The 14,792-nt window shown below is 44.3% G+C and overlaps 1 protein-coding gene across 5 annotated transcripts in view; it reads right to left on the bottom strand.

Annotated features, from left to right (window-relative positions):
- LOC137651745 (transcription factor SPT20 homolog) overlaps window positions 1-14,792 on the bottom strand; it is a 589,276-nt gene that overhangs the window by 100,877 nt on the left and 473,607 nt on the right. For all 5 annotated transcript variants that reach the window (XM_068384967.1, XM_068384977.1, XM_068384972.1 and 2 more), the window contains one exon: window positions 11,501-11,589. In XM_068384967.1, the coding sequence (XP_068241068.1) occupies window positions 11,501-11,589 (89 nt within the window). The remainder of the gene's footprint in view (window positions 1-11,500; window positions 11,590-14,792) is intronic.

Below are 14,792 nucleotides of genomic sequence, written 5' to 3'. Positions count from 1 at the left end.
TTCAAAACACATTGTGTTCACTATCGAGATCGCTATAGCTGTTCCCGTGTATAACTCCCGCTGTATTTTCGTAAAATACGTATTAACAGTAAACATTAACTATGGCTGATAAGCAGATTGCGAGTGGTAGCGGAATGAAGCGCAAGCTTAGTGGTGATAGAGGTAGTGTAAAGAAGAGGCAATCAATTTCAATGGAAATGAAAGTAGCCATCATCAAGAAGCTAGATCGTGGCGAGAAGATGGCAAGTGTTGCGAGTGCCTATAAATTAAATTGGTCAACAGTTGGCACGATTTATAAGAGCAAGGACCGTATTATGGAACATGTGAAAAGTGCGGTACCAATGGCTTCGACCATTATTTCCAAGAAAAGAGGAAAGTGTATGGAAGAGATGGAAAAACTCCTCGCTATGTGGATCAAACATCAGAAACAAAGGAGGGTACCTCTATCTCTGATGCTCATACAAGAAAAGGCTAGAAGCCTTTACGAAGATGTGAAGGCTAAGGCAGGTGGGGAGGCAGCTGGTGAGTCTTTTGTAGCAAGCCATGGTTGGTTTAATAGATTCAAAATGCGCGCTAATTTACATAACGTAGGCATTACTGGTGAGGCAGCAAGTGCGGACAAGAAGGCTGCTGAAGAGTTTCCAGTTTACTTAAAAAATGTAATAGACAGTGAAGGATATATTCCGCAGCAAATATTCAATGTTGGTGAGACTGGCCTTTTTTGGAAAAAAATGCCATCGAGAACGTACATCAGTCACGAGGAGAAGAGCATGCCAGGTTACAAAGCTGCAAAGGATAGGCTAACGTTAATGTTGGGTGCCAATGCATCAGGCGATTGCAAGCTTAAGCCGCTCTTGGTGTATCGTGCAGCAAATCCTCGGGCTTTCAAGAACATTAACAAAAGCACTCTTCCTGTCATCTGGATGTCCAACCTTAAGGCCTGGGTTACTCTTGCTATTTTTCAAGATTGGTTCAACCTTCATTTTATTCCCGAAGTTAAATTGTATTGCCATGAAAATAACATCCCTTTTAAGATTCTTTTAGTCTTAGATAATGCCCCTGGTCATCCTCCTCACTTAGACGACTTCCACCCAGATGTTCAAGTAATTTATTTGCCCCCAAATACCACCTCTCTTCTTCAACCCATGGACCAAGGGGTCATAGCAAATTTTAAAAAATATTATACGCAGCGTACCTATAGGCAGGCACTGAAGGCAGTCGACAATGAAACCTCCAATCAAACTCTGAAAGACTTCTGGAAGTCGTACAATATTTACGACTGTGTAAAATATATTCATGCTTCATGGCGGGAAGTTCAAAAATCTAACTTGAATGGCGTGTGGAAGTACCTTACTCCACAGTTTGTTAATGATTTTACCGGCTTCGACCAAGATGAAGAAAGCCAGAAAATTTTAAATAATCTTGTGGACCTCAGTAAGAAACTTGAGCTGGACCTGGAGGAGGAAGATTTTCATGAACTTCTCGTGTCTCATGGAGAAGAACTCACCAATGAAGACTTGATGGAGTTGGAGGCGATGCAACGTCGGGAAGATAATGAAAACAACGAAGAGGAGCCACCTCCCGTCAAGAAATTTGATACAAAATTATTAGCTGAAGCTTTCTCAAAAATTGAGGAAGCTTTATCCATATTTGAGAGCCAAGACCCCAATGTTGGGAGGTTTACAAAAGTCTCCACTTGTGTGCACAATGCAATTAATTGCTACAGTGTTATTTATGATGAGAGAAAAAAGAAAACAAAACAGACCTCTTTGTATAAGTTTTTTAAATCTCGGCCTACCACACCAGTACAATCTCCTTCGTCAGCACCTGATTCCCCAGATATACCTTCTCCTGCACCTGACTCACCCATGCCTTCTACATCAAGAGCCTCGTCTCCCTTCATCATCTCTCCGTCACCGCAATAGAATGAATTAAAAATGTAAGTTACTGTACAGTATTTTATTGCTTACTTTATCTAATATTTACTATTGACTGCAGTGTGTGTGTTGTTTACATACATATGTAAGATAGAGCGTACATGTATATGTACAGTACGAGAGATATCGTACTTGTAGATGTACGGGTACGTACAGTACGAGAAATAGAGAGCTTTATGTAGATGTACGGACACGCGATACTTTATCATGATAAATAGTCTTTTAGCAGTACGGTACATACTGAACAGTACAGTACAATCATTTTACATCTTAAATAAAATTTACACTAACTACTGTACTGTACCAAGCAGTATTAATTGAAAAAAGGAATTACTAGTACAGTACGCTAATGTGTAATTATTTACAGGTTGTCGCGCATCAGCTGACGTCATCCGTTAGGACAGCCTACTGTACAACCCAGCTGATTCCGTCGATCGTCAAAATTAAAATAAAACAACACAGTAAACTAACCTGTATTTTATTCAACAATACCAAAACAACCATGAAGCAGTTAAATGCACAGCACTGTTACATACAGTAAATACAGTACGGTACTAGTCAGCTTATTTGATCACTGTGAAAAGGTAAACATAACAGTCGTACAGTAGATAATGCAAATGGCGCTTGTTTACGTAAGTTTCTAGCAAAAAAAAACTGGGTAATGGAATAATAAAATAGCTTTCAGTATATACATTTATTTAAAAAGGAATTATAATGTACAGTACACTATATTTACTACTACGAGAGAGAGAGAGAGAGAGAGAGAGAGAGAGAGAGAGAGAGAGAGAGAGAGAGAGAGAGAGAGAGAGAGAGAGAGAGAGAGAGAATCAGCTGTTGTAATCGAATGGCATGTTTTTGTTTCGTGAGAAATTGATCACCACGACTAACAACAACCTACTGTACTGAACTTTACAGTATTATACAGACTACTGTACTGTAATATGATAAAGTAAAATATTTGTAATAACCTATTTTATATGAAATGGGGCTATTTGTTGACTTCTACGGCTGAAAATCGTAGACAACCGAGTTAGGTTACGCTTACTCTAGACCAAAATTTATCACTAACGACTTACGAACAATCCAGCTTACGAACGCACTCTCGGTCCCCATTGTGTTCGTAAGTTGGGGACTGTCTGTATTGAGTTTTGTGGCAGAGCTGTGCCGATCCTGGACGCGCCATTTTATGGCGTCGCTGTTCATATCGCATGCTTTATTTAGTTAGCCAGAACAGCCTTCTCCGGTCATTTAACTAATTAATATTATTAGTTATTTAGTCTTCATAGCTAGGAATTACTTATATCGTGTTTTAGCGTTCATCAGACTCGGTCGCCGTTCGACCCCATACTAGATCGCTAGCTTAGCCCCTAGGCTGGATAGCCTAGTGCTTGTTTTCATGCATGATATACCAGTGTTCCTAAGTTAAGTTATGAAGATTGTGGCATTATTAAACATACTATTAACTGTGATGTAAGTGTTTTCGCCTTCGGGGACCATATAGGGGACCGGGTTGATTGCGTATCTTTCCACCCTAACCTAATGTAGGAACCCCTATATGCTCCCTAATCCCCCTGCCGTTCCCTCTGTGTGGCCTTCCTTCCCCTTCTATATAGGGGAATCTTGTCTACAAACAGAGTATTTATCGCTTCTCTGTCTACCCTAAGGGAATGACCCTCCCTTAGGGTCGTGACCGAGAAATAAGGAACAGCTCTGCCTTTCCTCAGTTGCACCTGGTTGGGTTACTCCTTCCACCCTGCAACTTGCGATGTGTCTTTCAAGCTTGCCTAGCCTAGGAGTTAGCCCTCCTTCTCTAGGTTAAGCTCTGGGGATTGACTCTGCCCTATTATAGTTTGGGACGGTACTCCTGTACCATTCTCATTCTGGGCTACCTAACCTAGGTTAGGGAGCGTTCTCCCTTTCCTTGGTGGCCATTCTCATACAGAGTCTCCCCTATAGAAAGACCCTTCATCTTCCCCCTTCCCATCTATCCCTTTGGTGTAGGCTTGCCTACACACATCTGTCCCTAGTCCTACAACTCCTCCCTTGGGTGGAGTGGTAGGGCTAACTTGTTCTCCTGCTGAGCTGGCCGCTCTGGTACACATACCCTTCATAGCGTTCTATGGGGGTGGTTGCCGGCAGCGGTCCGGCCGGCGGGGGTTTCCCCCCTCTTGAGTGCCCTCTAACCCTCCCTTGGGTTACCCCAGGCACCCGGCGGACTGCCGGCTCCCTGCCGCCGGATGCTAGGAGTATCCACTCCTATCATGAGTGCACTCTCTCCGGAGGGATGCCGGAGGGGTATGAGATCTTACCCCTTCCATCCCTCCTTACCTTTCTCTCCTGCTATCCCGGTGCCGGTCCCTTGCCGCCTCTACTGCCGGCGGTAACCGCCATTACCTCAGGTGACATTCTTTCATAAGATGCCCTCCCCCTCTAAGACGTCAGCCTTCCGTGTGCCGGAGGCTGCCGCCTTCCGTCGACATGCAGCCGACGTCCCACCCCTCATTTTACCTAGTGACAGCTGTCCGACCTTCGGAGCCGGCTACCGGCGTGCCGGTATTGATTGCAGGCGGCCTAGGTATACAACCATATACATATCTATCTTATGAATTGATCCAAGCTCACCAGGCCGTCAGCCTTCGGCTGCCGGAGCCCCCGCCTCCTGCCGACAACCCGCCGCTGTGCCGGTGGTCACCACGATGGTATTATACTTAAGATGCTCAGTGTGTCTGTCTTGATGCCTTCCACCCTGCAGGACCGGCCACCGGCGTGCCGTCGGTCTGCCGGCACCCTCCTGAGACGTTAAGAGACATGCACCCCTTCTCATAACTGCCGACAACATGCCGACAGTCACATACTGAAGCCAGATGGCTTAGCCACTTCTATACATAGGTATTGTCTTACCATACAAGTCTGTGGATGTGCTGTTTGATTGCACATTACAATATTCCAGCATACTCTGTGTGTCTTAGTGCAGCCGATTGCCGGAACCTATATCTAATAAGGGGTTCTCCTATTCCCCTTCTACTCCAGGGATCTGAGTGGTCTCAGACCCTGCTACGCCCTGCGGGCAATTTCTGTTAGAGGCTTAGCTTCTACCCACCACGGCTTATCCATATAGATTTCCGTTTTGTGGCCTTCGGCCACAAAAGAAATTGCCTACTGATAAGGTTGCGGTAACCGACTGGGCGGGATTCATAAGTGTGTCTATCTACTTCCTTTCCCGCTCATTATTCTCAGGCATTATAATACCTCGTGAATTACTTTAATGCTTAAAAATTTAGATTAAGTTATCTTAATTTTAAAGTAATGTAAGTCATTCTTATGCCTTCCATGTACTCATGATCTCCTTCTTTTACAGGAGGAGTATATGAAGTGTGAAAGCAACTTCTGTGGAGTGAAGCGCCCGGACTTCTACGGGCACAAGGCGTGCCGGACCCACGCCCCCTGCGCCGCCAAGAAAGGCGACCTGAAATACTGGGACTCGCAGAACTGTACAGTCTGCAAGAGCCGTTTGGCCGAGGCGTTCGACGACCCTCCTTCCGTGGTGGCAAGGGACAACGCTCGAGAGAAGCTACGCAAATGGGTGCGTGGCTTCCAGAAGAAAGCCACCGGACCGTATCTCGCCAGTGAAGATTTGAGGGCCTTGCTTTTCCCAAAGGCATCCAAAGACTCTGTGATCCCCCGTGATCAGATCCCCACCGTCCAGATCGTGGTGGAACCTGATATTGTCATGGCCCAGTCCATGCATGAGTGCCATTTGGATTCCGATAACGTGGAACGTATGTCGGAAGTGTCAGAAGAGACGGAAAAGAACCTTATGGGCGAGGAACTCGACTATGAGGAAGATCAGGTGGAATACCCTGATTCGGAGACCGAGGTCGCTCCCGCTCCTACTCCTGCAGCGACTCCTGCACCGTCCGAGGACCCTAATCCTTCAACTTCCGCCACCCCGGACTCTCTTCCATCAGCCACTCAGGAGGTCTTCAAGATGCTTGAAGCCCTCATGGAAAGAAAACTACGAGAAACCCAGGAGCAATTCCGGACTACTCTGGTTAATCTTAAACAACCGAAACAGATTTCGGTTAAGGACCTCCCCACTTGCTCGGAAGCTAACCCATGGAGATATGCCGAGCATATGCCAATCACGACTGGAAAGACCTACATCAGTGAAAGGGTTGGCTCTATCTTGTTGGAAGAAGTGGATTCTTCCCGAACTTCGAGGCTTATCCGGACTGTTACGTCCGGCTCAGGTCCGAACCAGCCTCAAAGGAGGAGACCGAACCGAAGGAGGTTATCGTGTTCGATCTCGCGAAGGCCCAGGCTATGCTAGCCCAGGTGGTGAAGAGAAGGGGTTTTACCAACTCCAAGATGCCGGCGCTTAGTAAGAAACATCCAACCTTCGTTGCGCCGAATGCTGCGACTTTCCCCTTTATCGAAAAGGCCTTCAGAGCGGTCTTAAAGGCAGTGGAGGAAGGGAAACCTTGCCCTGCACTGGAGGAGTACAGACCCTTCTCCCTTACCGTTCCTCCCGATGATAGGCACTGGAGAGACGTCCAGTCAACCTTCACGGTGGGGAAGTTAGAGCCTGACGTAGCCGGTCGTCAATTCAATGAGGACCTCCCAAGGCTAAATGATCACCTCCTTCGTAGGGAACAGGATTCGAAGGAGAGGCTTGCCGCATCGCTGTCCCTCCAGGTACAGCTAGAACTTATGGCCGGGGATACTAGAGTCCCGAACTTTTATATGGTCCTAGCCAAAACACACTTGGCAACGGTGACGAAGGACCTGTATAGCTTCACTAAGGCTCGCAGAGCCTGTCGTGAATTCGTGTTTGCCAACGCGGCGGTGAAACACGAACCCCGGAGACTGATTTCCTCCAATATCTGGGGTAAGTATCTCTTTCCCTCCTCCCTGGTGAAAGAGATTGCAGACAAGGCCACCACGGAGAATAGGAACCTTCTCCACAATTGGGGCATGTCAAAAAAAAAGGAAATCCTCTCAGGACGAGGGCCCTCAACCTAAGAGGAAACCTCAAAAGCCGAAACCCCAGCAACGTCAACAGAGACGGCAGTTTCCGGGTACCGCTACTCCCCAAGTGGCCACACAGCCACAGCAGACCTTTCAGTTGGTCCCCCACCCAGTGGTGTCGCAGTCACCGGTCTTTACCCCTGCGTATGAGCAATACGCTACTACCTTTCGTCCCAGAGGTAGGGGCTCAAGCAGGGGCTCGGCAGAGATTCATCTCGCCGCCCCTCCAGAGGCAGAGGAGGAAGGGGAGCTTGCGGCCGAGGTGGCACACCCTCGGGACACCAGAAGCAATGAAGTGCTTCTGGTGGGAGGAAGACTCCGCCAATTCCAGGATCGTTGGACCTTCGATCCCTGGGCGCACAGCATCGTCAAGAAGGGACTAGGCTGGAGCTGGACTCAACCACCCCCAGCCTTCCAGCCATTCTTCCAACAGTCAACCCCCCTCCTGGAAGAATATGTCCTAGAACTCTTGAACAAGAAGGTGATCAGGAGGGTAAAGTCAACCAGGTTCCAAGGGAGACTGTTTTGCGTCCCCAAGAAGGACTCCGACAAACTCAGAGTCATTCTAGACTTATCCCCTCTCAACAAGTTCATTGCGAACAACAAGTTCAAGATGCTGACTCTGCAACAAATAAGGACCCTTCTGCCTCAAAGGGCCTACACGGTCTCCATAGACCTGGCGGATGCCTAATAGCACGTTCCAATGAATCATCACGCTTCCTCCTACCTAGGAGTTCGACTCCAAAGGAAAAGTCACGCCTTCAGGGCCATGCCCTTCGGGCTCAACGTGGCTCCACGGATCTTCACCAAGCTGGCAGACGCCATCGTCCAACAACTCCGTCCTCAGGGCGTCCAAGTGATGACCTACCTAGACGACTGGCTAGTCTGGGCGACATCGCCCGAAGATTGTGTAAGAGCCTGCAACAAAGTCACCCAGTTCCTAGAGCATCTGGGATTCAAAATAAACGCAGAAAAATCTCACCTCTCTCCAGCTCAGAAGTTCCAGTGGTTGGGAATCCATTGGGATCTTCAGTCACACCGCCTTTCCATTCCACAGAAGAAAAGGAGGGAAATAGCAAGGTTTGTCAGAAGACTTCTGAAATCCAAACGGATCTCAAGACGTCAGCAGGAACAAGTTCTCGGCTCTCTACAGTTCGCCTCTGTGACAAACCCAGTGCTTCGCGCACAGCTAAAGGATGCCGCGGAAGTCTGGAGACGTTTCACATCCATCGCTCGAAGAGACCTCAAGAGACGGCTTCCAAACAGACTTCGCTCACTATTAAAGCCGTGGTCGGAAGCAAAGGCCCTAAAAAGGTCCATTCCTCTTCAACACCCGCCTCAATCGATCAACATCCCCACGGACGCTTCACTGGAGGGCTGGGGAGGTCACTCCCACCAACAACAGGTTCAAGGAACATGGTCTCCCCTATTCAAGACGTTTCACATCAACATCTTGGAGGCCATGGCGGTTCTTCTCACCCTGAAGAAACTCTCCCCGCCTCCCTCGATCCACATCCGTCTGACTCTGGACAACTCGGTGGTAGTCAGATGTCTCAATCGTCAGGGCTCGAGATCGCCCCAGATAAATCAGGTACTTCTTCCGATCTTCCATCTGGCAGAAAAGAAGAAATGGCACCTGTCTGCAGTTCACCTACAAGGATTCCGCAACGTGACAGCGGACGCTCTATCACGGTCAAGCCCAATAGAGTCGGAATGGTCTCTAGACGCAAGGTCATTCTCCTTCATCTCTCACCAAGTCCCGGAACTTCAGATCGATCTCTTCGCAACGAGCGACAACAATCAACTTCCTCAATATGTGGCCCCGTACGAGGACCCCAAGGCAGAAGCAGTGGATGCCATGTCACTGGATTGGAACAGATGGTCCAGGATATACCTGTTCCCTCCCCCCAACCTTCTGCTGAAAGTCCTCTCCAAACTGAGAACCTTCAAAGGGACAGCGGCCCTAGTGGCTCCCAAGTGGCCCCGGAGCAATTGGTACCCTCTGGTCCTGGAGCTGCAGCCCACGCTGATTCCCCTACCGGGCCCAGTTCTCTCTCAACAAGTACAGAAGTCGACTGTCTTCGCTTCATCACTGAAAGTCAGGGACCTTCATCTCATGATTTTCTCTCCTTAGCCGCAAAGAAAAGGTTTGGAATCTCGAAGAAAAGTCTAGACTTCCTCGAGGAATACAAGACTGAATCCACACGACGGCAATACGAATCTTCCTGGAGAAAGTGGGTCTCGTTCGTCAAGGCAAAAAATCCTACGGAAATCACCATTGATTTTTGCATGTCCTTCTTCATTCACCTTCATGGACAAGGCTTAGCAGGCAACACGATTTCCCCCTGCAAATCGGCTTTGACTAGACCACTACTGTACGCCTTCCAGATTGATCTGTCCAGCGATATCTTCAATAAATTACCAAAGGCATGTGCTAGACTACGCCCAGCACCCCCACCAAAACCTATCTCCTGGTCCCTGGACAAGGTGCTCCATTTTGCCTCTAACCTGGACAACGATTCGTGCCCTCTAAAAGACTTGACTCAAAAAGTTATCTTCCTTTTTGCTCTCGCCTCGGGAGCCCGAGTCAGTGAAATAGTGGCATTATCAAGAGAAGAGGGTCATATCCTGTTTGCCGAGACAGGAGATCTTACCCTCTTCCCCGATCCGACGTTTCTTGCCAAGAATGAACTACCCACCAAGAGATGGGGCCCTTGGAGAATCTGCCCCCTGAAGGAAGATGTCTCTCTATGCCCAGTGGAGAGTCTTAAGGTCTATCTTCAAAGAACTTCAGACTTCGGTGGAGGACAACTTTTCAAAGGAGAAACATCGGGTAGTGACTTGTCACTGAAACAACTAACAGCGAAAATCACCTACTTCATTCGCAGAGCGGATCCTGACAGTACACCCGCAGGTCATGATCCTAGAAAAGTCGCGTCTTCTCTGAACTTCTTCCAGAGCATGGATTTCGAAAGCCTCAAGAGCTTCACAGGTTGGAAATCGTCGCGCGTTTTCTTCAAGCACTACGCGAAGCAAGTGCATGAAGTTAAACATGTCGTGGTAGCCGCAGGTAGTGTTATGAAACCTGCCGTTTAACTCTGCATAGAACAGTGAGTTACTTGGGACTTTAACTCTACGGGTGCCTGTGTTGACCCTTTTGTGATACATAGTGATTTCATGGACACTTAGTGTTTCTAATAGACTGTTCTTACCAAGGTGAAATGTCATAGGCTTCACATGAGTGCCACATGCTCTAGGGCATGATGTGTTTTTTGCTTTGAAAAAGACTGACGTTCCTCTGGAACTTGTGTTTCTAAAAGTGAAATTTCTTTTCAGATTCAAGATTGAAGTCTTTTATTTTCTATGACATTATTCTTTATTATTGTAAATTAACTTTACATTTATTATTGCAATTGTTATCACAATAATCTGCAATCTATGAAATAAAATGTCTATTTTATTACATGTGCGTCTCTCTTTGCTCCTATTATTTATTATGAAATATATGATTGTCATAGTTTCATTTAACCCCTTCCTTCTGAAAGAGAAGAATAATATAGATATACCTATATTATATACTCACTCATGCTGTAGTAATATTCCTACCTGAATACTTACCTTCGTCCTGCCTTCGAGACCAGATTGATCTCTCCTCCAGGGAGTGTAGTAAATGTTTATCACTTACCTATGCTTGATAATATTCCTACCCGAATACTAATCTTATGTCTTGTCTCCGAGTCCTGCACGAACTCTCCGCAGGGTGAGTAGCTCTTCAATGATCGCTTCGAGATATTGGTATGGTCCACCAGGACTTCTCTGCCAGGGGGGCAGGAAGCTGGATCTTCACGGAAACTCTAGCAAGGACATGTTACATACCTCTATTCGAAGCCCTTGGCACTTACATAAAAAGGGGAAAATTTCCACGATACAGTAATTCTCTGGTACACTTCCATCAGGACGTCATGGCTTGAGCCCAAAAAACGGATTTTGAGCGAAGCGAAAAATCTATTTTTGGGTGAGATAGCCATGACGTCCTGATGGACCCTCCCTGCTATTCTAGTCCAGCCTTTCAGGCCCCACCCTGTCCTGCTGTATCATGGAGATTAGCAAGAAGCTGGCATCAGGATGAGGACGGACGTGACGTCATTTAGCAATGGCGCCCGTTTGTTTACGTTTCGAGTACCAAAAGTAGCCACGGATGAGTGTAACTGTGGAACGGCTCCCCAGTTATTCTCCACCTTTCCATATCGAAGTGTTAACTCTATATGGGGTGCAGATAGCTATGTGGCGTGTTAATACATGCGGGACGCATATTTTGACGATATCCTAGAGGGAAACCTTTAGGGTACTCGCTCAAAATCCGTTATATATGAGATTATTGTATTGAAATATAACTATCTAAATTTTATTTTTTATCATATAAGTGCCCTTAAATCCAACAAAATTAAATTAAATTGAGAAAAATAATTTTAGTAATTTTGATAATACTTCATTCAAGAAACTATCAATTTTGTAAATATTTGACTGAAACCAACCTGCAAAACTGGAATAGTTGAAGAGCCACTAGTTTGCTGTCCACTAGACTTGGCCAGTTGAGCAGCCAGCTGAGGTGAATTTAATTGGCCTGTAAATAATTAGAGATTAGAGTTTGAAATTCTGAGTATTTTGTAATTTATTCAAAATTCTATGTTTGTGACTGACCAACTACATTACTTGTTCAAAATATTCTAAAAAAAGGAAATTCATATTCATATAAACCTATTGTAACATATGCCCACAAATTTTGGCCCTCACAATTTACCAATACAAGTCTTCACCAGACTTTTAAACACCCAACCAATAGTAAATCTATCCAAAAATGAGTTTTAAATTTCCCATATGACTTTCCAAGGTCATGAAAGTGGTAATAGAAGGATTTTTTCCAAATGTTTCGTTGGTGTAGCTACTCATAAACAGACTTGACAAACCTAAAGAAGTTTGATCAGAATGAGGCTTACCAGCCGTCACGAGTGTGAAGAGGTAAGTGTTGATTAAGCTGAGCTTCGCGAGAAGCAGCAATATGAACATCATGGAAAGTTCATAGACATAAATAAGGCACTGGGGCTGCTAATGGCACAGAAAAAGTTTTATATCTATATTGGTAAGGCAGGGTGCTTTGAGGTTAAATGTGATCACAATCTCAAAATGTACATTAAACATATGACAAACAAAAACCAAAGGCTGATCACATGGTATTTGGATCGTATAATTTTTAAGCACATTAAGAGGTTGTATCAAACTACTTATTTATAACTAGGGTGAATATTTTAAGGCATGGAAATGTTATAATAAGCAGATTGGCATTCATAATAATACATATTTGGATAAGTTTTTGAGTTGTGTTTGAAAGTTTTATTTGATTTTTGTATCTTTTCTATCTCAAATGAATGTCTACGAATTGTAATTGTTATGGCTAACCTACAATATTCTTGTTGCCAGAATACAGTTATGTGGATCCTCTAGTGAAGTGCTTTATTATAGGTGTTTCTTTTGAAGATGTAATTCACTCACCATACAAGCTGGTGACAAGAGCCCTGTATCACTACAAGCCTTGTAGCAATCTACTGTTGATCTCCATCACTGATTCTCACATATTTCATGTTTATATTATCTTAGTTACATGAGGATCTCTGGAAGTCTATGGCTTTAAGCGACAATAGTAATGAGGATTAGGTACCAAGAGAGGTGCTATCCTCTAAGTTTTTGTTACTAGGTCTTATTCAAAGGTGAGAATAGACAGCATATAATGTGTAGCAACTGCTACTATGAATCTGATTCTTAAGAACCTTTTACATTCAGTCCACTTTTTCTGGCCAATGCTAAATGCAAGCTGCTGAACTTGCTCAACAGCTATTATGATGAATACAGCATTACCTACATCTAATCCAAGTGCAATGAAATGGGTGAAAATATAAAAAAAAAGAGCATCCAGAGACTATCCCTATTTTGTACAACTCACTGTACTTACATTGATTGAAGACAGTATACTATGCTGGGTAGCCCAACTACTGAATAATCTAAGGGAGTTTTATTCAAACAGGAAAACTTGGAACCTTAAAACTATACTGCAGTGATTGTGGAACTATGAACGGCAGACTTTACACTAGCTATTGCAAATTTTCCCATATAAACATCTGATGCAAATACAGATAATTTGTAAACAAACCCAAAGCACCTACAAGACCTCTGCTACTTTAACTATTATTTTGTGACACTCAATGTATTTCAACCTGAAGTAATAATGCCCATGACATAGATTTTCTAGGTTAGCTGAGCATGGGGCTGATGGACATCAATATCTTTGGAATACACAATGTTAGGTGGTGTGGAGTGGGGAGCTGGGCTTGGTTACTATTGGCTGTGTGGGTGACCGGGATCTGATCTGCATGTTCCGTACCTCTTATGCCCTTTAAGTCTAAGATCCATTCATTCCCTGTATTCTATATTGTCTCCTTGATACCCACATAATCTGGAAGTATACCTGACAAATCTGATGGGTTGTTTCACAATTGTAGGAGTGTAGCTCATTGCAAAACATGCAATGGCAATGTGCGGATTTGGCTTGGAAAGAAAATCTGTCTGATCCCACCAAATTAGAAAAAATGCCATCAGGAGACTCATTACTGAGTTGCTTGAGAACCCTTAAATTGGTTATTGTTCCTAAATTCCAGAAAACCTTCCTTCTTATGGAGAAAAGTTTCTATAGAAGTTGGGCCTGTTCTCAAGTTTGAGAGAACATTTCATATATATGTATCTTATAAAACATGAAAGCTGATGTATATAATACTACTTCATATTTGAGTTGAAACAGATAGCCTGTAAATGAAATTAAGAAAAGATTGATATTGGTTGAATAAAGTGACTTGTTATTTGTTTTGGATTCATGGTACTTAATTGGTAATATCTGTACACTGTTATTTCTATTCTTCCTACTTTCTCATTCTTATGGTATTAGTATGATGGTTGTTAAAAGTAATATTTTGATAAATGTTTACTATTTATCAAAAGTTTAAGATAAACTCCTGAAGAAGAAAGGGAACAAGAGCAGCGCCTTTCACCCTGCCCGAGGGTGTGATGAAGATCATTTTGAAACTCCTACATCTTCAATTGCCCCATCAAAAGGAACTTGTCTAAAAATGCCATGATCCCCAGTAACCTCATTCACATTAAAACAAATAACGTTTCTCTGTGCTTGAACTTTTCCATCAGATGAATGAAGGACTAAATCCTTTTTCTGGAAAAAAAACTCAAAAAGGAAGGGTTGCTATTATCATACAAAAACATTTAATCTTTTAAAGGGGAACCAGAGGAGACTTCTTCATATCGACCAGACTCCCAACCTTTTCTATATCTTCAGCAACCAAAGTCACTGAACCTACATCTTTTCCAAAGAGGCATTCAAAAGTACCCAATCTTCCAGAGCTCTGATGCCCAGGAACCTCATCCATTTCAAGATGGGATCCACCCATCCTGGTAAGTACTTGAGGATCCATCTCAGACCAAAACATAGGCATTTGATTAATAAACCTTTCATCTATTCACAAACCAAAGGTGTTTCATTGATTCAAGATGAATAGGAATTTGGAAGTCTTTCAAGTAAAAAATTTAAAGGTCTGCCATGGACTTATAATAAATATACATTTCTCTATGGCTGTCTTCCACAGCATTTTACTGACCAAGTTGTTAAATTCCAGGGATTAGGCCTGAAAAATTATTTGTTGTGGAGGGTTTAGATTTCCATAAACAGTCAGGACCATTTGAAACTATACTATGTTCCCTCCTAAGAAA

Source organism: Palaemon carinicauda, chromosome 1 (genome assembly GCF_036898095.1).
Source record: "Palaemon carinicauda isolate YSFRI2023 chromosome 1, ASM3689809v2, whole genome shotgun sequence".
Lineage (NCBI taxonomy): Eukaryota > Metazoa > Arthropoda > Malacostraca > Decapoda > Palaemonidae > Palaemon > Palaemon carinicauda.
The sequence above is the reverse complement of the archived record's forward strand: the minus strand, read 5'-3'. Positions and strand labels throughout refer to the sequence as shown.